Source organism: Lynx rufus, unplaced genomic scaffold (genome assembly GCF_022079265.1).
Source record: "Lynx rufus isolate CCGP_SWC_20201006 ecotype Redwood Valley unplaced genomic scaffold, mLynRuf1.p SCAF_52, whole genome shotgun sequence".
NCBI lineage: Eukaryota > Metazoa > Chordata > Mammalia > Carnivora > Felidae > Lynx > Lynx rufus.
Window position 1 is genome coordinate 1,133,999 of NW_025814870.1, and position 24,980 is coordinate 1,158,978.

Here is a 24,980-nt window from a genome sequence, read left to right on the forward strand (position 1 = left end):
GGAAATGATGGTCTTTGCAGAGATAATTAAGATGTAAGTTAAAATGAGGACTTACTGGAATAGGTGTCCTAATAAGAAAAGACACAGAGACTGCTGTGTGAAGACATGGGTACACATGGAGAATGCCATATGACTATGGAGGCAGAGATTGAAGTGCTGCATTAAAAGGTAAGGAATGCGAAGGATTGCCAGCAAACTGCCAGAAAGTAGGAAGAGATAAGATTCTCCCCTACACATTTCAGAGGGAGCCTGGCCCTGCCAACATCTTGATTTTGGGCTTCTGGCCTCCAGAAGTAGGAGACAGTAAATTTCTCTTGTTTTAAGCCTTTGCAGCTTTTGATACTTTGTCAAGGAAGCCACAGGAAACTCATACAGGACTCTTAGCAGGAAGGAAGTAGAATTGGGATAACGGCTCTGGGACCCAGAAAGGAATGAGAAAGAGAACTGTGTTGAGACAGGGCTTTCCTTTATATTTCATCATTGGGTTTTTTTTCCCCTTCTCTTTTCTCTCTGGCTTATCTTTTTCATTCTTTTTTTCTTGAATATTATATTTATATAGCATGTTAGGATTTATTAGACATTCACATACTGCTAATAATTAGCAGAGCCAGGTTTTCTCACTTTAAATGCAGTATTCTTTTACAGCTGTTTCTATTATCCCAATACTCATGAAGACATTACAGGTTCAGGGGTGCCTGGGTGGCTCAGTCGGTTAAGCGTCCAACTTCGGCTCAGGTCATGATCTCACAGTTCTTTAGTTAGAGCCCCACGTTGGGCTCTGTGCTGACCGCTCACAGCCTGGAGCCTGCTTCAGATTCTGTGTCTCCCTCTCTCTCTACCAGTCCCCTGCTCACACTCTGTCTCTCTCTCTCTCTCTCTCTCTCTCAAAAATAAATAAATGTTAAAAAAAAAAAAGACATTACTGGTTCAGGTGATGGGGATTAAGGAATGCACTTGTGAGCACTGGGTGTTCTATGTAAGTGTTGAATCCCTGAATTGTACACCTGAAACTAATTTTACACTATGCGTTAACTAAACTGGAATTAAAAACTTAAAAAGATTGGGGCTCCTGGGTGGCTCACTCAGTTAAGTGTTTGACTCTTGATTTTGGCTCAGGTCATGATCTCAGTCATGAGACTGAGCCCCACGTCAGGCTCTGTGCTGGGCCTAGAGCCTGCTTAAGATTCTCCCTCTGCGCCCCCACCCCCACATGCATGCTCACTGTCTCTAAAAAATGAAAAAAAAAAGCTGAAAAAGACATTAAAGATTCTATTGCAAGAGAGTTACAGTGGGGGAAGATGAGACTTGATAATAGGTGAGGTTTTTAACAGTCTAGAAGAGAGTAAGAAATTCCTATTATTGACACATGAGAAGAAAGTAAAAATTTCTGTGGCTGTGTACCTGATGTTTAACAGACATTTGTTCCTAATTATATTCCAAATAATGCACTCCCTGTTCTAGGTGACTGTACTTCATGTAAACTTCAAGGCTGCTGTCACGTTCTAAGTCTTCTTTTTTTAATGTTAAATGTTCCTAGTTTCTCTAGCCATTCTTCAAATGATAGCATGTCCAGGTTCCTTAACCATAATGTTGCCCTTCCGTCCAATCTTGAAATACCATACTCAGAGTTGAGTTCAGTATTCCACATGTATTCTAACCAGCACAGAGTATAATGGTAATAGTACTTTAAAAGATCAAGACACTGTTTCTTAATATAATTTAGGATTATGTAAGCATTTTATGCAATTACCTGATGTCAGTTCATAATGAACTTCTGGTCCACTAAGACAGTAGACTTTTTTTGTATTGTTGCCAAATTGAGTTTACTTCTTGAAGCTGCTAAGGGACTGAAGCTGCTACTTTTTCATCTGTCTCATGGACCATATAATTTCTTGTCTCTGTTTCTCTTTGTGGTTTTGTTCCATTCTACTACATATCTCTTTGACTAATGACTTGCTTCTTTATTGAATTTTAGTGGCTCTTTTACAGTCTCGCTACTATGCATCAGTGAACACAGGTAGTAGCTGACACTTGTTCCTTCTTGAAGCTTGCTTTCCCTTGGGCTTTCAGGCCACCACACTCTTCTGGCTTTCCTCTGACTTTCTCAGTTGGTCCTCCTCAGTCTTCTTTGTGGGTCTCTGTTCATCTACTTTTCTCTCAACTATTTGTTGTGCCGTGAATTTTGTCTTTGGTTTTCCCTTAACTTTGGTTGTGCCTTTGTTTTTTTTTTTCTATATGCAATGTCTTCAGCAAATAAATCATGTTTAAAATAACAGGTGTAGATGAGCTCTTCTTGGGATGAGAGCGTAGAACTAATACCCATGGAAAGTCAACATTTAGAAGTTAGCTAGAAGAGGAGGGCTCAAAAAGAAAACAAGGAGCATGCAGACATGTAGGAGTGTTTCAAGAAGGAGGGTTAGTCAGCAATGTTGACTGTTCCTAAGAGGTCAAGTAAGTGATAATAGAGAAGTGTCCACTGAATTTTGTAGCATAGAGGCTGTTGATGATCTTAGCAAGCATGGGTTTGTGGACTCTTTAGGGCAAAACCCAGATTATAGTAAGTTGAAGAGGTAAGAACTAGAGAAGCAGAGATAGTGTGTAGATTGTGATTTTAAGAAGTGAAGCAGTACCTGAGGCATGTTATAGGGTCAGTTGAGGCTTTTAGGATCAAGGGATATAATATACAAGAAAGTGATTTGGAAATTGTAACTTGATACATATGTGTAAAGAGAAATCCAGAAAGAAGATGATGGCGAAGGACACAACCCGGGGGAATACCCTTATTTAGAGAGTGGAGTGAAGAAGAGACCCTGGAGGTGTTTAGCTCAAGTGACAGATGAGTGCTTCTTCTCTGTATGCTGTCTTTTAGTGTGAGATTCCAGGAAGGAGTCTCAGGATTCCCTGACCTCAAGCATTTTTATGGTCTGTTGCTGTATTTCACAAAATATGGTTGTGTGAATCACCTGCATCCAGACAGGCTTGTCTTAAATACGTATTTCCATGGTGTCACCTCAAGCCTACTGAATCAGAATTTCAGGTGATGATGCCAAGAATTTGAATTTTTAATAGTGACTGTCATTCTTCTGCCCAGGATAACTCATTAACCTACATTTTAAGAACCACTGGCCTGTTGGATGAAACTGAACATGTTAACAAAAAACATTAAGTTGAAGAGTTAGAATAGAAAAGTACTTTGTCATCTCTTTTTATAAATTTATTCTATAGATAAGAGAAATGAGGAAGTTACATGGAAAAAATAGTACAAATTCATTATATGAGAAAAATAGACCTAAACTCATGCTGTATATTGTTTTAGAAATGTTTTGTTTATGAAAGACCTTACCATAATTTATAGAGCCATTCCTCTTATAGAAGGTTTGGGTTGTTTCCAGTTTGTTTCTATTATGGATGATGCCTTTAAAGTAGAGGCACTACATAGTTTGGGATAAGATTGTGGGTTCTAGAACCATACCACCTGGGTTTAAATTCCAGCTGTTACCACTTACTAGCTCTGTAATTTTGGGAAAACTGTGTAAGTCATCTATACTTCAGTTTGCTCAGTTTAGTATAAGTATCATAATAGTGTATAATTTAATTGATGAAAGGATTGAGTGAGTTAATAATTGTAAAGTGTTTAAAATGGTCTCTGGCACACAGTAAACAATAAATATGAGCTGTTTTTATTGTTATTATGTATTTTTTGTGAATCTAGAGTCAAACTTCTGTTGAACTATTTTCTTAGGATAAATTTTCAGGATGGGATTACTGCATATGTGGAATTTAAGAAACAGAACAAAGAAAAAAGGAGACACACAAAAAACCAGACTGTTAAATACAGAGAACAAACTAGTGATTGTCAGAGGGTGGTGGGGGGGTGGGTGTTGAGTGAAATAGATAAAGAGGATTAAGAGTACACTTATGGTGATGAGCACTGAGTAATGCACAGAATTGTTGAATTATTATATTGTACACCTGAAACTAATGTAACACTGTTAATTGTGCCTCAGTTAAAAAAAAGGATGAAACACCTCTATTTATGTCCCTTTGCTTATGGTAATTGCTTTTCAAGTGGTGATATCTGATTGTGTTGTATAATTTGTAAATGCACCCTATCAATGTGTGTGTGTGACATACATTACGTTGTATACACACACATGTACATATTTGGTGTATCTCTATATGTCTATGCATATCAACATGGTTTAGGGTCGTAAGTTTGTACAAGACTGTGACCTTTTTGTTAAGCCTGTTTTTAAGTGTCTTACATTAGTGTTAGTGTTATTGACCTTGGTCAATACTGTTTCCAGGTACACAAACAAATGGAAAGGTACCCTGTACTCATGGATTGGAAGAATTAATATTGTTAAAATGTCCATACTACCTAAAGCAACTTTCAGATTCAGTGCAATCCATATCAAAATAGCATTTTTCACAGAACTGGAACAAATAGCCCTAAAATTTGTGTGGAACCACGAAAGACCCTGAATAGCCAAAGCAATCTGAGAAATAAGAACAAAGCTGGAAGTATCACAATCCCCGATTTCTAGATATATTACAAAGCTGTAGTGATCAAAACAATATGGTATTGGCACAAAAATAGACACATGGATCATTGGAACAGAATAGAGAGCCCAGAAATAAACCCACAATTATGTGGTTAATTAAACTTCAACAAAAGAGGTAAAAATAAACAATAGGGAAAAGACAGTCTCTTCAACAAACGATGCTGGGAAAACTGGACCACTGTCTTACACCATACATAAACTCAAAATGGATTAAATACCTAAATGTGAAACATGAAACTGTAAAACTCCTAGAAGAAAAATAGGCAGTAATTTCCTTGACATCAGCTTTAGCAACATTTTTTTCTAGATATGTATCCTGAGGCAAGGGAAAAAATAAAAAATAAATTATTGGGACTACGTCAAAATACAAACCTTCTGCACGGCAAAGGAAACTACTGACAAAACTAAAAGGCACCCTACTGAATAGGAGAAGATATTTGCAAATGATAGGTTCATGAGCGATTAATATCTAAAATATACAAAGGACCTACATAACTCAACACCATAAACCCCAAATAATCCAATTAAAAAGTGGGCAAAGGATTTGAATAGACATTTTTTCAAAGAAGACATACAGATGGCCAACAGACACATGAAAGGAAGCTCAACATCACTAACATCAGGGAAATGCAAATCAAAACCACAATGACATATTATCTCATTCTTGTCAGAATGGCCGCTATCAAAAAGACCAGAAATAAGTATTGGCTAGGATGTGGAAAGAAGGGAACCCTTGTGCACTGCTGGTGGGAATGTAAATTGATGCAACCACAATGGAAAATAGTATGGAGGTTCCTCAAAAAATCAAAAATAGAAATGCCATGTGATTCAGTAATTTTACTAGATATTTACCCAAAGAAATCAAAAACATTAATTTCAATGGGTGTATGTTCCCCTATGTTTATTGCAGCATTATTTACAATAATAAACATACAGAAGTAACCCAAGTATCCATTGGTAAATGAATGGATAAAGATGTGGTGTACACACGTACACACACACACACACACACAGGAATATTATTACTCAGGCATAAAAAAGAATGAGCTATTGCCATTTGCAACAACATAGATGGACCTAGAGAGTATTATGCTAAGTGAAATAAGTCAGAAAGACAAATGTATGATTTCACCTACATGTGGAATGTAAAAAAACCCCAAAAAGCAGAATCGGATGTATAAAAGCAGAGGACAAACATGGTTGCCAGAGGGGAGAGGGGTGGGCAAAAAGAGGTGAAGGGGAGTGGAAGATACAGGCTTCCAGTCATGGAATCGATGTCATAGGAATAGAAGGTATACCGTAGGGATTATAGTCAATATGTTGTAATAGTTTTGCATGGTGAAAGATGGTAACTACACTGTGGTGAGCATAGCATAACTTATAGAATTGTCAAATCACTATGCTGTATACCTGAAACTAATGTAACATTGTGTGTCAACTATACTTCAATTAAAAAAATAAATGAGTATTGAAAAAATACTGGTCTTGGGTAGGTGTTGGTATATGATAGTTTTCTTTTGAAAGATAATATCAAAGAAATATTCTAAGTTTTGTGTGTCTTTTTTCCTTTTGATAGATTGAAGCCATGGCCATTCTTTTTGCAGTTGTTGCCAGGGGAACAACTATCCTTGCCAAACATGCTTGGTGTGGAGGAAACTTCCTGGAGGTGACAGAACAGATTCTGGCTAAGATACCTTCTGAAAATAACAAACTAACGTACTCACATGGCAAGTGAGTTCTGCTCTGCATGGGTAGAGGGTGAAAGAAGTAAATTGTATTATAATCAGCATAGTAGAAAACTGGAAAACGAGGTTCTTGGTGGATAGTTTAAATAAGCTGACAGAACAATAACCTTTACCAACTTAGAAAATGGTTTGCTTCCATTCATTATAAATTTAAATTATTTTATTGAAGTTATATTACTATTTTAAAGAAAGATATGGCAATGTTACTCGTAAAAATGACTTTGCTATAGAACTCTAGGATATGTGCAACATGGAACAGATAAGAGAGATGATATTCCTTTGTTCATTCTTTCAGTAAATATTTACTGAGCACTTGACTGACTATTGCCAGGCACTGGGCTTGGTGCTGGGGATACAACAAGAAATCACACAATATTTGCCCTCATAGAGGTTAGAGTTTAATGGAAGAGAAAGTCAAATCCATAATTGAAGTAGATGGTGGGAGGTAGCAGGTAGGGAGATCACATTCTAGATAGAACGAACAGCTGGTAGAGAAATATGGAGTCATGAGATCATAGGGCATGTGTAGGGAACTGCAGGTGGTATTCTGTGACTGGTACCCAGCCTGGTGAAAACAAAGCTAAGAGGTAGAAGAGAAGTCATATAGGGCCTCATAGGCCATGTTAAGAGACGGGACTTTACTCTGTGGGCCATGGGAAGGTGTTGAAGGTTTTCAGCTGGGTGTGACATGGTCAGGTTTTGCTTTAGAGTCTGGTGGGCAGTTGGAGAATGGGTTGGGGGGGGGCACAGATGGGAAGTCTTAGTAATCAGATAAAAAGTGCCTCCACCTTCCTCATCAGTACTTAAAAAAACTTTTGTTATTTAACTCATCCTGATTTCCTTAGTTCTTATCTCAGAAGGAGGTTCTTATTGCTTTCCAGAGCTACCTCCTTGTATAATTTAGGACCTACTCTAAATCACTATAAGAGAGATACCCCAAATTATGGTGTTACTTAAATGAGGTATCCCAGAGATGAGTGCTTCCAGGCTGGTCGGGTGGCTCTGTCCTTTACAGTTAGTGTCTTTGATTAGCTGTGGCCAAGGCAGCTCCTTTAGTCTTGTTAACTCCCTGCACTTGCCCAGTGTTTTTAAAGGCCAAGTCCAGAAGTAGGCCGATGTTTTATTGTTCAGAAGTTTCTGCTTACGTTTTATTTTTCTCTACATAGTTATGTAGCTAACCGAGCTAGAAGGGAGGTTAGAATTTGTCCTTTATAGCTGTGCAACTGTATGTTCAGCTAAAATTCTGTTGCTCTAGAAGTTAGAGGATATTAGGAGACAACTTGTGCAGTCTTCCATTCTGCTCTTTTGGGCCACTCAAATATCTGTGTGTACTTTCCTTTCAAACCTAGAACACGTATCCTCTCTGCAGGAGATGGCCCGAAAGACTCCTGGTCACTGTCCAGCTCAGAGAGTCTGGGTGACATGCAGTCTTCTCCATCAGGCCCAGGTGTGGCTCCTGTGACCTACTGACCATAAACTAAAAGAGAAGTCATATGTTCCCCCTGCTCCCCCTGCCAACCCAATAGACAATTGTAGAAGAAGAACAACATCACCACAGTGGAAGTTACAAACTCCAATTTAGAAAAGGGAACAATGAGAAACACGTAGAGGTCACTGCTTCCCAGCAGTGTTCAAATAACTACTTCACAGCCATTTCAAAGACTTCCTGTTCTGATCCTAGAGTGGTTAGTGGTTCTGCTTTATTGGAAGAACTCCCTTGTCTTTTCTCCCTGAATCTTGGCTTTGTTCTCCACGAGGCTCTTCCTGGTCCGTTATCATCTGGCCACATCCAAAATGGGTGTTAGAGAGTGTGTCATCTTTGGGAACTATATAGGTTTTGTAGTCTGCTGCCCGCTGGTATAGTTTACCGGTCCAGACGTGGTCTTAGGGGTCAAGTGATCCCAGTTTCTTGTGAGTCTGGCTTTATAATTTTGTCAGACTTATTAGGCTTGTGGTCTCTGTGTTCCGAGTCAGTTCTCAGGAAAATGCCCAGGAAAAGCACATTCAGACCTTCTAGAGGCAAGACTGGGAAGTAGGGGATATACCTTCCACTCGCAGTTTATCAACCAGAACTTAGTCACATAGCCGTATCTAACTACAAGGGAAGCTAGAGTATGTAATCCAGTGAAAATATGGTTATAGTACAAGAAGGAAACATTATGCACCTGCCATGCCTCCCCACCTGCTTCCTAATCTACCCCTGCCCGGTATTCTCTAGAGTGAGGCTCCATCACTGAGTTTTTTCCTTTTAATCTTCTGTCTTTGTTTCTTTCTTATAATCATGTTCCATCATCTCTATTAAAAATATCTTTAACTATTGTACACCAGAAGAAAAAAGTCCATTTTTTTACTGTATTACAACCATTTCTGCCTGAATCTGATCTTCCTCTTGCTATTTCTTTCTTCTTTAACAACATCACCAGTCATTCAGTTGGCTAAGCCTAAAATTTAAGAATCGTATTTGACTTTCTCACCAAATCCTTGCCATTCTCCTACAAGACATTTTTCAATCCATTCCATTTCCTCTGTCCCCACTTGTCATAGTGGTAGTTTAAGCCTTTATTGTTTTTCATTTTTAATAGCTTCCTCCTAACCATTCGGCTTCTGGTTGCTCCTTCCTTTAATCTGTTTTGCATATTCCTGTGATTACACTTTCTGGCTTAAAACCCATTGCTTTTAGAGTAAAGGCCGAACTCTGCCTTCACAATTTTGTCCATTCCTGACCTTTCTACCCTTATCTCTTTAGGACTCCTTGCCATACCCTGTCCTAGCTGTGTTATTCCCGGCTTTGTTATATATGTATATATATTTTTTTTCATGCTTTTGGACTGTCTTCCTCCTCCTAGCCCCCTGGTAAACTTTTGCTAATTTTACAGGTCCCAGATGAACTATTTTCTTCATTATTACTTTAGTCCTAAAAGGGCAGTTCTGATCATGTCCCTTTTCTTCAGCAGTTACTCTGTGCAGTCGGTAAAGTTATTAATGTGACTAGGAAGATTCTTCAAGATCTGCCACTGCTTCCTTCTCTGGTCTCATCTGTCACTACTTTAGCCTTTGGTTTTGTTCTCCAGCCATACTCAGCTATTTTCATTTCAGTGCTGGGTTTTTTCTCTCTTCCTATTCTTTGCAGCAGCTATTACCTTTTACTGGAAAATGTTTATCTTTTTTAAAAATCTGACTTTGTCTTCCTGAGCTTTGATATTTCCTTTTCTAGAAACTCTGAACTCCAAGACCAGACCAAGTGCCTCCCTTTTGCTTGTCTCCATAGCATCCTTTGTTTATTCATATTGTAGCACTTAGCACTCTGTATCATAATTGCAATCTTTATTTTTTGTCTCTGTCCCCTGACAGTAGGCTCCTCGGTGGCAGGGACCATGCCTTGTAATTTTTTGTGGTCTTTGCACCAAGTTACTCCCTAATGTAGTTTAGGAGAAACAAATTTTGTGGGGAAACTGATGACTTCCATTTTGAACATTGTGTTTAAGTTGTCACTGGTATGTCCAGTTGGGTATGTCTAGTAGACAGTAGTGTATGTAAGCCTGGAGCTCAGGAAGTAGGTCAGATCTAGATGTGAGAATCATCATCATAATTGTGGTAGCTGAAAACAAACAACAACGAAACATGACAGTGGATGCCACCATCCAGGGAGTGTGTGAGAAAAGAGCAGGGAGCTGAAGATGCTGGAAAACATCAATAGAGAGGGAAAGAGACTACCACATTAACCAGGCAAGCCTGGTGTTAGGAAATCTAGTGGAGAGAAAACACTTTTCAGAAGAAGGATAGTGGTCAACACTACCATGTTTCAGAGAGAGCCACTGGACATGGTGATGTGGAAGCCATTGATGGAATTGATGTGAACGGTTTTAGAGTAGTGGAGGAAGACATTTTGCCTGAGTTCCCCATACCTCCTTGTTATTCATATTAAGCTTCTATATGGACATTAAAAGTATAATTCAAGAGGTACTCCTATCTATCCACTTGCCCAAGGTAAAATCCAGGAGGCAAAATTGAGTTATCCCTCTGCTTCACTTCCAATAGCCAGTTGTCAAGTTCTGTTCTAGTTCTTCTCTTTTCTTTTCCATTGCCCATAGTACTTTAGTTTATTTCCCTCCTCATTTGCTTACCTGCTCTACTACAGCAGTCTCCTGTCAGGTCCTCCTTTCAGTCTGTTTTCCGTGTTCTAGCCAAAACATCCCTTTACGTGGCCGATCTTACCACATTCTCCTCAGGCTAAAACCCTCTGATGCTTGTTCATTATTCTGGGGATAAAGCATAGTGAGGTTGTAACATATTCTATAACCTAGTATTTGCTTACTTCCATAGCCTCATCTGTGCAGCCAAATTGTCTTTCCATTTCATACTCTAGTCATGTGGACTCTAGTCATGTGGACTCTTTTGACTTTACTAAACCCATTATGTGCTTTTTTTTTTTTATTTATCTCCAAGCCTTTATGTTTATTGGTTTTCTACTCTGGAACACTCTGTTTGCTCTTTACCTTGCCATCTCTTACTTACTATTCAGGTCTTGGCTTACACATCACTTGCTCCAGGATGTCTTTCCCGTTACCCTCTGCTAAACTCTGTAGGTGTCTCCTTTATGTTGCCAGAGCACCGTGTACTGCCTCTCCTCATCCTATTTTACCATGTTGCTCTGTAATTCCCTGCACTGTGATCTTGGTGTAGGCAGGGACTGATGGTTTTGCCTATTTGTATCCTCAGCACCCAGCCCAGTAACTGGCTCCAAGTAGATGCCAAACAAATGTTAATGTTGAGTGTTTGGTAGAAAAAGTGTTTGCTTTGAGATCGTAAAAGAAGGCAAGGAAGACCGGATAACCCATTGGAGGTTAATCTTAATGATGTGTCCCTCCTAAGATGTCATCCCTTGTTCAGGCCTTAAGAGTCCAGTTGTGCTTTTGCAGCTGTCATTTTAATAGGTAATGTGCATACTGTTGTGCTATGTAGTTAAGGTAGAGACTTTCTTTTAATGTCTTATTTATTCTTATCAGTTTGACTTGAGAGAAACAGGTGTATAGGGGAGGGGGAGAGGGAGAATAGATAGTATCGGTAAATGATATGGTCACATTGGCAGTACTAAATTTGCTTATACATAGAAGATGGAAGTGAAAGCAATATTGCTCATAACCACAGTAAGTTTTATATCTTTTATCCTACAGTTATTTGTTTCATTACATCTGCCAAGACAGGATTGTATATCTTTGTATCACTGATGATGTAAGTAACTTGAAGACATGTTGCTATTTAAGTATGTATACTGTTAATAGAGTCAGTTCTTAATTATCTATATTTATGGTAGGTAAACATGATGTGAATATAAGTGTCCATAGATACATTTTTTTCTGTACTTTGCATTTATCATATGGAGCAGCAAATGACAAGAAGAGGTGATGTCTGGGTACATGCATATCAGCTCAGTTTTGGTAGAGTTTTAGCTTAACTAATTTCTTGCAGCTTCTACATTTATCCTATTGTGCAGTGAGAATTGGTCTTCATAATCATGATTTTTTTGTATCCAGTCCAAAATTTATTTATCTGAAATATTAAATAGGTTATTTTATTCAATCAATAATGAATTTTTTAATGTATATAGACTTTCAGAAAACAAAATCACAGTATATCATAATCAGTTTTGTAGACCTGTAGTTCACATTGGTAGGCTGTTTTTAGAGTTTGTAGGTTCTAGACCAAAATGCTCAGTAACTTAACAATGCCATCAAGGTCATTTCTCTCTCCTCTGCTATCCTTGGTGTCAGCTTCTTCCTAGATACATTTCCCTATGGTTGCATGCAGCCACATGCTTACTTATTTTGTATTCAGAGAAGAGGGACTATGTCTTCTCAAATCTCTTATTGTAAGAATGAGGGAAGTTCTCCAAAGCACACTGTCCTCTCTCCCTGCTTTCGAAGTGAACTTCTTTTCATGTCTTATTGGCTAGGAGTAGGTTACATACTTATTTCTAAATTGATCCATGACAAGAGGCATGGAATTGGCATGATTGCCATAGGTCAGGGTTTAATCTTTACTGTGCCACAGACTCCTTTGACACTCATAGGCCCCTCCTAGGATGTTTTTAAGTGTATGAAATACGTTATTATAAACAAAACCAATTATATTGAAATACAGTATTCAGAGTATTTTAAAAATTGATAGAGTAATGTATATGCTTCTTTATGAATTCGTTAAGTAACAAGATCTAGTCAGAGGTCTAATGACTAATAATAATTTTGAAATGGCGATGATATAAATGAGATTTTGAGATATCTATAACTAATGGTATGTGAAAAAAAGATTTCTTTTGGTGACAGAGTGACAGATACTGTTTGGTACTGTTTTGGTTTGTTACCTACACTCAGATTTGAAATTTAAGTTAAAACTTACTGAAAATAATGTCATTTTTCTTTCTATTCAAGTACATGGACCCCTTGAATTCGGACCATTGACCCCAGCTTACGAACCCTTGGCATAGACTAATAATCATCTTGGGTGAAATGGAGATGAGTGTCAACCATAGTGACCATCACAATGATTTTTATCCCTGGTTTCACAGTAGTTTTTTTTTTTTTTCATTTTAGAGAGAGAGAGGGCACGAGGGGTGAGAGGGGCAGAGAGAGAATCTTAAGCAAGCTCCATGCTCAGTAAAGAGCCTGATGCAGGGCTCGATCCCATGACCCTGGGATCATGACCTGAGCCAAAATCAAGAGTTGGATGCTCAACCAACTGAGCCACCCAGGCGCCCCATTGTTTTCTAAAATTATTTTTAAAATCCAGCTATATCTGAAATTGCTCATTGGCTAGGAGTAGGTTACATACTTATTTCTAAATTCATCGATGACAAGAGGCATGGAATTGGCACGATTGCCATAGGTCAGGGTTTAATCTTTATTGGAATAGATGAGAAATATCACTAAATTTGGCTTCATCAGAGTTGAGTTTTCTGTTTCTTGAGTTGTAATTTTATACATATGTAAATACTTTTTGGCTGGGACCAGACAAGAGTACATCACTTGATCTTTTCAAGTGTACCATCACTACTGAAAAAACCCAATTCAAAGTATTTATCAGTAGTGTTATCTTTGTGTGTGAAAGACTGCAGTATTATTATGGATTTATTAAGCATCTTCTTGTGCTGGGCCTTCTTATTAGATGCTGTGAAAGATATGAAGGAAGTAAAGCCCAATTCTTGCTCTCAAGAAGCTAACTTAGATCCTGTTATCTTTAGTAGGAAGTAATCAAACATTTGAATTGGACTCTCAGCTCTTTCTTTTACTAGTTGTTTAATATTTAGATTGGACTTTCAGCTCTTTTACTAGTTGTTTGACCTTTGGCAAGTTACCTTTTCAGAGCCTTTGTTTCCTTATTGTAAAATGAGGTCAGTGCTAGTTCCTCTTCATGGAATCATTGCTCAGTAATGTTAGCTGTTCTTATGGTTGTTGTTAATCATCCATATCATCTTTGTTTACTTTCTGATGTGAACTCTGTGTTGGTCTCTTTTCAGGATTTTGAACGTTCCCGAGCATTTAATTTTCTGAATGAGATAAAGAAGAGGTTCCAGACAACATATGGTTCAAGAGCACAGACAGCACTCCCATATGCCATGAATAGCGAGTTCTCAAGTGTTTTGGCTGCACAGCTGGTAAGATATTTTTAGGATGTAGTATTTTGATTCCTATCTTCTTTATTACCTTAAGGCACTTTGAATAAAGGAGACCTTAACCTGCAAATACATTTTTCTGATTTTGCCATTAAATGTGAACATAAGAAAACTTACCAGATAGAAAAATTTTAAATAACGTGATATTCTCTATTCTAGTGTTCAAAGTATCTGGGAATGGGGAAGGACATTAAATATCATCTACTTTAGCTACCTGTCTAGTGCATAAATCCACTAATATGCCAAATGGCCTCTTTAACTCATACATTAACCTTCTACCCTCCCATGAGGCAATTGTAATTTTTGAACAGCTCAACTTAGTCATTTTCAAGTCTGCTGATCTATATGAATACCTAATCATCAGCTCGGTGAAGTTTTGCGTATATATACACCTGTGAAATACCACCCTTTCCAAGATATATCTCCATTACTCTAAAAGTTCCTGATGTCCCTTTGCAGTCAGTCCCCTCCCCCACACTCTGCCACAGGCACCCTATGCTCTGTTTTCTGTCACTATAAATTAGTTTTGTCTGTTCTAGAATTTCCTGTAAAGGGAATTATACATTATGTACTCTCGTGTGTCTTGCATGCTCCGTGTAAAGCTTTTGATACTCATTCATGTTGCATAAATAAGTAGGTCTCTTTTTTGCTGAATAGTATTGTATGCATATACCACAATTTGTAATAAATCATCAAACTTTTTTCCAAAGTGGTTGTACCATTTCCAATGCTTGCCATAGTCTATCTTTTTAATTTTAGTCATCCTGGTGGGTGTGTGGTGATATTTCATTGTGGTTTTAAGTTACATTTCCCTGATGACTAATGATGTTGAGACCTTTATAAATGCTTCCCTTTTATCCATGAAACTATTTGAGTGCAAAGACATATGTTCTGTGATTGTGTTGTGAATGAGAGAAAAAAGAATTAGTATAATTGAATGCGTTCCTTTTCACTTCTCCTTTAAGTGTTTTTTTAAATATTCTTTTTGAGTATTACACTTATAAATATGCATTCTTCTGGGGATGAAGTTCCTTTATATAGTTATAAATCTTTATTCAGTCAGTTCATTTGTTTCATACTTCCCACTAGAAAACAATCAAATATATGAAACCATGTAAAACATCACCAACCAGAAATATACCAATGCACAGTCGAAGGTAAATAGGGGGAACTGGCAGCAAAACTTTCAACTTAACCAGTTCATCATTAGCTCCAGATCTGTGGGTGACCTATGAATGAATCTGTGCCAGGATTGTTATCTATAGGTGGAGATAATAATAAAAGCATCTTCATCATGGAGTTTTTGGGTGGATTAAATAATGTTTCTTCTTTGAAGCATTTAGCATGGTGAAGTGACCAGAATATTGTATATTAAGCACTCCATGGATAGCTATGGATAATAATTTCAAAATATATACTATTGGAGAGAGGAGCGGTAGTGGGTCTAGCAGTGAGGAGGTGCTGGGTGTAGGGAAGAGTGAGGGAGGAAAAAAAATATATATATATACACACACATATATACATATATATGTGTGTGTATATATATATATATATATACACATATGTATATATGTGTATATATATATATATACTATTATCAGTGTCTTAGATTTCTAGATCCTATAAGAAGCCAATGAAAATAGGATGTATACTCAGATCTCAACAGATAAAAGAACAGATGCTCAGAAGCTGGGCCAGTCCCTACTTCATCATACCGAAGAAGTGGGGAACAATTTGGGGTGCTTTTATTTGTCCTGTTCCCCCTGCCCCAACTACAGTCCTCTTTTTTCCTTTCTTGTGTGAGCATAGATTATAGAACCACATACTTCTGTCCCAAGGCAGAATGTATATTGATATATTATAATATACATACCTTTATATTATTTTATTTAATTTAATTATTTAAATAAGGTGATATTTTTATACTATAACACGTGGTATCACTTTTTTATTTAAAAAATCTTTAATGTTTATTCATCTTAGAGAGAGAGAGTGCAAGCTGGGGAGGGGCAGAGAGAGAGGGAGACACAAAATCTGAAGCAGGCTCCAGGCTCTGAGCTGTCAGCACAGAGCCCAATGCGGTGCTCAAACTCACAAACTGTGAGATCATGACCTGAGCTGAAGTCGGACGCTTAACCATCTGAGCCACCCAGGCGCCCCTAGATTGTCACTTTTTTATGCTGCCTATATTTTTCCCTAGGTCTGATAACAATTTTTAAATGAAATGGCATGTATCCTTTGTGTCAATACCAGCATAATTTAATAGCATTCCTCAATGTCATTCCTCTTCTTTTTGTTTTCCTATTGTAAATAATGTCTGGTAAGTTAAATCTTATTTTCTTATAGAAGCATCATTCTGAGAATAAGGGCATAGACAAAGTGGTGGAGACTCAAGCCCAAGTGGATGAACTGAAAGGAATCATGGTCAGAAACATAGGTATGTTTCATGGCATAGTTCACATGCATGTGGGCAAAAATGATAATAGATTACTTGATTGGGATCAAATTATTCTAGAAAGGCTGAAATAATACTTCCTTATTCTTACTATTGGAAACTAATTATTGGCTAAGATATGGGTATTACCTACTTATGATACTGCCTGCTATATGAATGGTTTTTTTCTTAGTACTATAACTGTTCTTCATTCTAATTTGTTAGTTTACTTAGCAATACTAATTTCTGAGACTCTTACAAAAAAGTTCAGCAGTGAAGAATAAATTAATCAGTTTTGGCTAGAGATACCCAGATAGCTGATGTTATCAGTAGATGCCTAAAGTATAACTATTTGACCTCCTTAGAAAGTTTGTAGCTCTTGATTGAGAGAAAGAAAGAATTGGTCCAAAAAAACTGTTGTATTCTTCAGAGGACAAACTATGATAGAAATTCAGTCAGCCTGTGTTTTCTCAAGCTGTTCAGCACGTTAAACTAATCCAGAGAAATTCATCAAGTTTATTTTATTTTAATGTTTCTTTATTTTTGAGAGAGACAGAGTGCAAGCAGGGGAGGGGCAGAGAAAGAGAGAGACACAGAACCTGAAGTAGGCTCCAGGCTCTGAGCTGTCAGCACAGAGCCCAACACAGGGCTCAAACTTGTGAATCACAAGATCATGACCTGAGCCAAAATCGGATGCTTAACCGACTGAGCCATCCAGGCTCAGTTTATTTTTTAATTGATTATGTAGTTGTATTTAGATTTGGGATGATGCTAATTTTTCTAAAAACACTGGTTCTCAAACTGTCCCTGGGCCAGTAGCATCAACATGCCTTGGGAACTGGTTAGAAATGCAAGTTTTTGGGACCCACCCCAGACCTGTTGAATCAGAAACTATGAGTGGGGCCTAGCAATCTGTGTTTTCAGAAGCCCTCCAGAGGATTCTAATGCATATTCAAGTTTGAGATCCACTCTTTCTAAGGGGAATATCTCAGATGATAACTTGTATAAAATTGAATGAAGCTGATTATATTATTGTTTTATAAGATACTTAATTGAGATTGTTAAATTTCATAAATGTCAGTTTACTTGTAATTTTGGATTTACTATTTGAATTACTTTTACGTTTATTAGAACAGGTATAAACTGTAAAGACATTTTTAAAAAGATTACTTACTCTTGGTCTCACCATTCTAAAGATTTATTTCCATTTTTTAAAAATTTTTTTATCCATATATACATATTATAATAATAGTTTATATTCAGTTTTGTTTGGGCAGTATAATACAGTGACCAAAATTTGGAGTCCTATGTGCTGGAGTTTGAGTTCTGATGTCACTTCTGCCTCCAGTCAGTCCTTGGTCAATCCTCTAACTTCTCTGAACTTTGTTTCCTAATCTGCAAAAAGGAGATGATAGCACCTAAGGTTACCAGGAAAAAGGAGAGAATATTTGTGAAGCATATTGTACAGTGCCTAGCATATAGTGAAAGCTGAATTACTGTTAGCTATCATGAGTCTACTTTTTGCTCATATAGTATGTAATTGGGTTATATTATAGGTTACAAATCATGTCCTTATTTTGGACCTTTGGTTCTTTAGAGAAGTGGTATTCAGAATACTGTTTTACAACCAGATAAAGAGCTTGCTCCAGCATGTAAGTCAGTGCTGTGCTTCCTTCATTGAGAACATCTTGTTATGAATATGTCAGTTGGACTGAACTCTGTGATTACAGATAGTTGAAGCAGTAGCAAACACTCTTAGGTAGCACTGATTTAGAGGTTTGTGTTACAGTAATAGTACTGTTATATATGGTTTTGTGCCTATTCCCAGGAATGAGATTAATAGTCAAAAGGGAGGAACTTTTTTTAAAATTTTTATTTTCATTCCAGTTAGTTAACATACAGCGTAATATTAGTTTTAGGTATACAATATAGTGATTCAACACTTCCATGCAACACCTGGTGCTCATCACCACAAGTACAGTCCTTAATCCCTGTATTAATTCCCCCACCCACCTTGCCTTTGGTAACCATCACTGTGTTCTGTATAGTTGACATTCTGTTTCTGGTTTGCCTCTCATTTCCTTTTTTTTTCCATTTACTCATTGGTTTTGTTTCTTAAATTCCACATGTGAGTGAAATCATATGATATTTGTCCTTCTCTGACTGACTTATTTCGCTTAGCATTTTACTCTCTAGCTGTATCAACATCATTGCAGATGGAAGGTTTCATTCTTTTTGCTGGCTAATATTCCTCTGTATACATAAACCACATCTTCTTTATCCATTCATTAGTCTATGGATACTTGGGCTGCTTCCATAATTTGGCTATAGTAGATAATGCTGCTATAAACATTGGGCTGCGTGTATCTCCTTGAAGTAGTATTTTTGTATCCTTTGGATAAATACCTAGTAGTGCAATTGCTGGATTGTAGAGGAGCTGTTTTAACTTTCTGAGGAACCTCCATACTGTTTTCTAGAGGGACTGCACCAGTTTGCATTCCCACCAACAGTGTGAAAGGGTTCCCCTTTCACCACATCCTCGCCAACATCTGTTGTTTCTTGAGTTGTTAATTTTAGCCATTCTGACAGATGTAAGGAGATATCTCATTGTAGTTTTGATTTGTATTTCCCTGATGATCAGTGATGTTAAGCATAAAAAGGGAGAAACATGCAATTCTTGATATGTTTTGTCTCTTGGTTATTTGAAGTGATTTCCTACCATTGATTTTAGTTTTAGTTGTATGTCTGGATGCAAACTAGAGAACCTATGGAATGAACTACTAATACTTAGTTTTCCTCTATTTTTGGTTGTCAGATGTATTTACTTCTCCTGAAAGTGAAGCATCCAACTGCTACAGTGTTATTACAAATGCATAAATTTCTCAGAAAATGAACCTTTTAAGTCAACTTTTAAATGACTTACTTATTTTTAGAATTACAGAGATATCCAATTAAAATTTAGCAAAAGCATTTCTAATAATCTCAGTTTGATTTTTTAAACAGCTTTATTAAGATAAAAATCACACGCCATACAATTCACCTATTTAAATTATACCATCCAATGGTTTATAATATATTCAGAGTTGTGCAGCTATCACTGTAATCAACTTTAGATCATTGTCATCACCTCTAAAAGAAATCCTATACCCATTTACAGTCACTTCTCTTTCGCTCTCAACATCCAGACCTAAGCAACAATTAGTCTTCTGTTTGTCTCTATCGATTTTCCTCTTCTGGACATTTCATACAAATGGAATCATATAATACGTAGCCTTTTGTATCTTGGCTTCTTTCACTTACCTTAATGATGTTGAGGTTCATTCATGTTGTGGCATGTATCAGTACTTCATTCCTTGTTATGGCTATGTTATAGTCCATTGTATTGAAACCAGTTGATGGACATTTTTGTGGTTTCCACTTTTTGGTTATTATAAATAATGCTTCTGTGAACAGTTGGGTATGAGTTTTTGTTTGAGCCTATGTTTTCAGTTCTCTTGGGGAAATACTGAGGACTATTATTGCTGGGTCACATCGGAACTCTACATTTAACATTTTGAGTAAGACCAAACTTTCCTAAAGTGGCTACACCCATTGTACATTCCCAACAGTGTACAAGCATTCTGATTTCTCCACATGTCCAAATTTATTATTGTGTTTTTTGTTATAGCCAAGCTAGTATGTGTGAAACGGTATCATATTGTGGTTTGGTTTGCATTTCCCATATGACTAATGATGTTGAGCATCTTTTCATGTGCTTATGGGCCATTTGTATTTATAGATCTTTGGAGAAATTTCTATTCAAATTTCTATTCTATTCTATTCTATCCATTATCATTTTATATTTTTTATTTTTTATTTTGATTTACTTACTTATTTTTTAGACACAGAGAGAGTGGGGGAGACGGGCAAAGGGAGAGAGGGAGAGAATCCCAAGCAGGCTCCATGCTCAACATGGAGCCCGACACAGGGCTCGATCTCACAACCCTGGGATCATGACCTGAGCCAACATCAAGAGTTGGACACCAAAATGACTGAGCCACCCAGGTGTACCCCATTGTCATTTTTTTTTTAATTTTTTATGTTTGTTTATTTTTGAGAGAGAGAGAGAGTGAGTGAGTGAGCATGAGCAGGGGAGGGGCAGAGAGAGAGGGAGACACCGAATCTGAAGCAGGTTCCAGGCTCCGAGCTGTCAGCACAGAGCCCAATGAGGGGCTCAAATTCACAAACTGAGATCATGACCTGAACCAAAGTCGGGCATTTAACTGACTGAGCCACCCAGGTGCCCCCCACATTGTTATTTTTTAATTGGGCTGTCTTATTAATCTTGAGCTGTAAGAGTTTTTTGCATATTCTGGGTATTAGGCCCTTATCAGATATGATTTGCAAATATTTTCTCCCATTCTATGGGTTATCTTTTCATTTTTTTGATAGTGATCTTTGAAGCACAAAAGTGTTTTTTAATTTGTTGAAGCCCAATTTATTTTTTTTCTTTTGTTGCTTGTCTTTTGGGTGTCATATCTAAAAAACAATCCATTGCCTAAGCCAAGGTCACAAAGATTTACTCCTGTGTTTTCTTCTAAACATTTTATAGTTTTAGCTCTTACCTTTAGGTCTATGATCTCTTTTGAGTTAATGTTTGTGTATAAGGTAAGGAAGGGGTCCAACTTAATTCTCTCAAATGTATATATCCAGTCATCCCAGTAACATTGGTTGAAAAGAGTTTTCTTTTCCTTTTGAATGATCTTAGCACCCTTATCAAAAATCAGTTAATCCATAGATGTATGGGTTTATTTCTGTACTCCTAGTTCTGTACCATTTATCTTTATGTCTGTCTTTATGCCAGTATTACACTGTCATGATTATTGCAGATTTGTAGTAAGTTTTTAAATCAGGAATTATGACTCTTCCAACTTTGTTCCTCTTTTTCTGGATTGCTTTGTCTATTCTGGGTACCTTTCCTTTCCATAAGAATTTTTTGCAGTTTCTGAAAAAAAAAGGTAGCTGGAATTTTCATAGGGATTGTGTTGAATCTGTAGATCAATTTGGGAAATACTGCCAAATTCAACAATATTAAGCTGATCCATGAACATGAGATGTCTTTTCATTTATTTAGGTCTTTTTAATTTTTTTTGACGATGTTTTATAGTTTTTGGCATACAGATCATACATGACAAAGACTCTCTGCTTGACCGAATGTTAGACCATCTCTTCTCAGCCCTCTGTTTGTCCAGGCCTCATTCTTAGGCTATGTCCCATGTCTACCTGAGTCTTAACCAAAGAATCCTGCTAAGTCAATCCCTTACCCTTGATATTTGATCACCCTTGATAGGTGATCAAGTTCCTCATCCTCTACCTTTGATGTAAAGTCCTTGGCTTGCCTTTAGGAAGATACTTTTAAGCCAGTTTAGGCCTACCCTTGATTTCTGCCAGTAATTTTTCATCTACTGACCACCCCTTCACTCTACTTGTTGGTTAATAAAACCCTACTTGTCCTTGTTTTTTTATTTTACTGAGATATAATTTACATAAACATCATGTGAGTTTAAAGTGTACAACATGTTAATACATTTTAAATAATGCAATATGATTGCCACTTTAGCTTTTGGATAACACCTCTATCACATCATATAAATTGTCATTTCTGCAGTGAGAACATTTAAGATCTAGTCTCTTAGCAATATTGAAGTATATAATACAGTGTTGTTGACTATACTCAGTATGCTGTACACTAGATCTCCAGAATTTATTCATGTTCTAGTTGCAGGTTTGTACCCTTTAACATCTCCCTGCTCTGCATCTTCCAGCTCCTGGTAACCTTCATTCTACTTCCTGTTTCTACAAATTCAGCATTTTTAGATTCTTGCATTATGTATAAGTAGTATATAATCTTTGTCTGCTTATGTCACTAAGCATAGTGCCCTCAAGATCCATCCATATTGTCACAAATGGCAGAATTTCATTCTTTTTTATGGCTCAATAATATTCTGTGTGTGTGTATATATATATATGTGTGTGTATATATATATGTATATATATATGTGGTGAAGTGTGTTGGTCATATATGACTTTTATTATGCTGAAATATGTTCTATACTCAATTTGTTGAGGGTTTTTATTATGAAATGATGTTGTGTTTTGTAAAATGTTTTCTTCTGCATCTATTGAGGTGATTATAAGTTTTTATCTTTCATTATATTAATGTGATATATCACATCTGTTTATTTGTGTACGTTAAACCATTCTTGTATGCCATAGATAAATCCCAGTTGGTCGTGGTATATGATCATTTTAATGTAGTTTGAATTCAATTTGCTAATTTTTTTTTCAGAATTTTTGCCTCTGTGTTCATTAGGGATATTGGCCTATAGTTTTATTTCCCTGTTGTGTCCTTATCTGGATAATGCTGACCTTGTAAAAGGAGTTTGGAAGTATTCCTTCCTCTTCAGTTTTTTGGAAGAGTTTGAGAAGGATTGGCATTATTTTTTCTTTAAATGTTTGGTAGAATTCACCAGTGAAGCCATCTGGTTTTGGGTTTTTCTGTGTTAGAAGCTTTTTGGTTACAGATTTAATCTCCTTACTCATTATTGGAATGTTCATAATTTCTAATTCTTTCTGATTCTGTCTTGTAGGTTGTATGTTTCTATGAATATATCCATTTCTTCTAGGTTATCCAATTTGTTGTCATATAATTGTTCATAAGAATCTCTTATGATCCTGTGTATTTCTGTAGTATCAGTTGTAATGTCTCTTCTTTCATTTCTGATTTTATTTATTTGAATCTTCTTTTTTTCTTAGTCTAGCTAGAAGTTTGTCAATTTTATCTTTAAAAAAACAGCTATTAGTTTTGTTGATCTATTATTTTTCTGGTTTCTATTTCATTAATTTCCACTCTGAACTTTATTTCCTTCCTTCCACTAACTTTGGGCTTAGTTTGTTCTTCTGTTTCTAGTTCTTTGAAGGGTAAAGTTAGGTTGTTTATTTGAGGTCTTTTGTTTTCTTAACATATTCATTTATCACTATAATCTTCCCTCGCAGAACTGCTTTTGTAGCATCCTATGTGTTTTGGTGTCCTATGTTTCTATTTTCATTTGCTCAGAGGTTTCTTTTTTTTCCCTTTTGATTTATCTCTTTAACCCGTTAGTTGTTCAAGAGTGTGCTGTTTACTTTCCACATATTTATAGATTTTCCAGCTTTCCTCTTATTGATTTCTATTTTCATGCTACTGTGGTTGGAAAAGATACTTGGTATGATTTCAGTCTTCCTAAATTTGTTAAGATTTATGTCCTATCATATGGTATATCCTGGAGAATGTTCCTTGTGCACTTGAGAAAAATGTGTATTTTGCTGTTGGATGGAATGTTCTGTGTATGTCTGTTATGACCACTTGTATGGTTTAAGTCCAGTGTTTCCTTGTTGATTTTCTGTTTGGATGATCTACCCATTGTTGAAAGTAGTGTATTGAAGTCCCTTACTGTTATTGTATTATCTCTTTCTCCCTTCAGATCTGTTAGTATTAAAAATCTTATTTAGGTGCTCTGATATTGTGTGCATGTATATTTAAGATTGTTATATCTTCCTAATGAATTGACCACTTTATTATTATATAATGACTGTATTTGTCCTTTTTTTTTTTTACTGTTTTTCTGTACAGTCTTATTTTTTCTAAGTATAGCTATCCCCACTTTCTTTTGGTTTCCACTTGCATGACATATCTTTTTCCATCCCTTCACTTTAAGCCTATGTGTGTACTTAAACCTAAAGTGAGTCTCACGTAAGCAGCATATTATTGGATCTTTTTTTTTTAAATCCATCCAGCTACTCTGTGCCTTTTGATTGGTGAACTTACTACAGTTAATTTTTGAAATATAAGAGCTTACTAATTCCATCTTATTCACTGCTTTCTGGTTGTTTTTATAATTTCATTGTTCCTTTTTCCTTCCATTTCTGCCTACTTTTTAATTTTTTCCTTTTATTTATTATTTCCCCCAGACTATATATATATATACGTACATATGTATGTACGTACATATATACGTACATACATACGTGTGTGTGTGTGTGTGTGTGTGTATCCCAGAAAATATATGTAGTTTTTAATTGAAATATAGTTGAGGGGCACCTGGATGGCTCATGCGGTTAAGTGTCTGAAGCGTCTGACTCTTGATTTTTGGCTCAGGTCATGATCTCATAGTTCATGGATTCGAGCCCCACATCGGGGTCTGTGCTGACAGCGTGGAGCCTGCTTCAGATTCTCTGTCTCCCTCTCTCCCCGCCCCTCCCCCACTTGCATGCACGCTCTCTCCCTCTGTCAAAAAAGAAAAGGAAAATAGTTGACACACCGTATTGTATTCGTTTCAAGTATACAACATAGTGATTTAACAATTATATACATTATGAAATGCTTACCACAAGAAGTGCAGTTACAGTCTGTCACCATAGAAAGTTATGATATTATTGACTATATTCCCTATGTTGTACTTTTCATCCATGTTAATTATTTTATAGCTGGAATTTTCCACCTCTTAATCCACTCCACCTATTTCACCTATCCCCCCCTCCCCTTCCCC

The 24,980-nt window shown here is 36.7% G+C and overlaps 1 protein-coding gene across 2 annotated transcripts in view; it reads left to right on the forward strand.

Moving 5' to 3' along the window:
• The window catches only part of VAMP7 (vesicle associated membrane protein 7), a 56,889-nt gene that overhangs the window by 4,439 nt on the left and 27,470 nt on the right, over nucleotides 1-24,980 (forward strand). Inside the window, exons 1-5 of one of the 2 annotated variants that reach the window (XM_047100700.1) lie at nucleotides 21-168; nucleotides 6,142-6,231; nucleotides 11,485-11,542; nucleotides 13,824-13,961; nucleotides 16,326-16,416. In XM_047100700.1, coding sequence (XP_046956656.1) covers nucleotides 6,203-6,231; nucleotides 11,485-11,542; nucleotides 13,824-13,961; nucleotides 16,326-16,416 — 316 coding nt within the window. In that variant the 5' untranslated portion in view covers nucleotides 21-168; nucleotides 6,142-6,202. Of the gene's footprint in view, nucleotides 1-20; nucleotides 169-6,141; nucleotides 6,297-11,484; nucleotides 11,543-13,823; nucleotides 13,962-16,325; nucleotides 16,417-24,980 lie in introns of those variants that run through there. The other variant, XM_047100699.1, reaches the window with a different exon arrangement.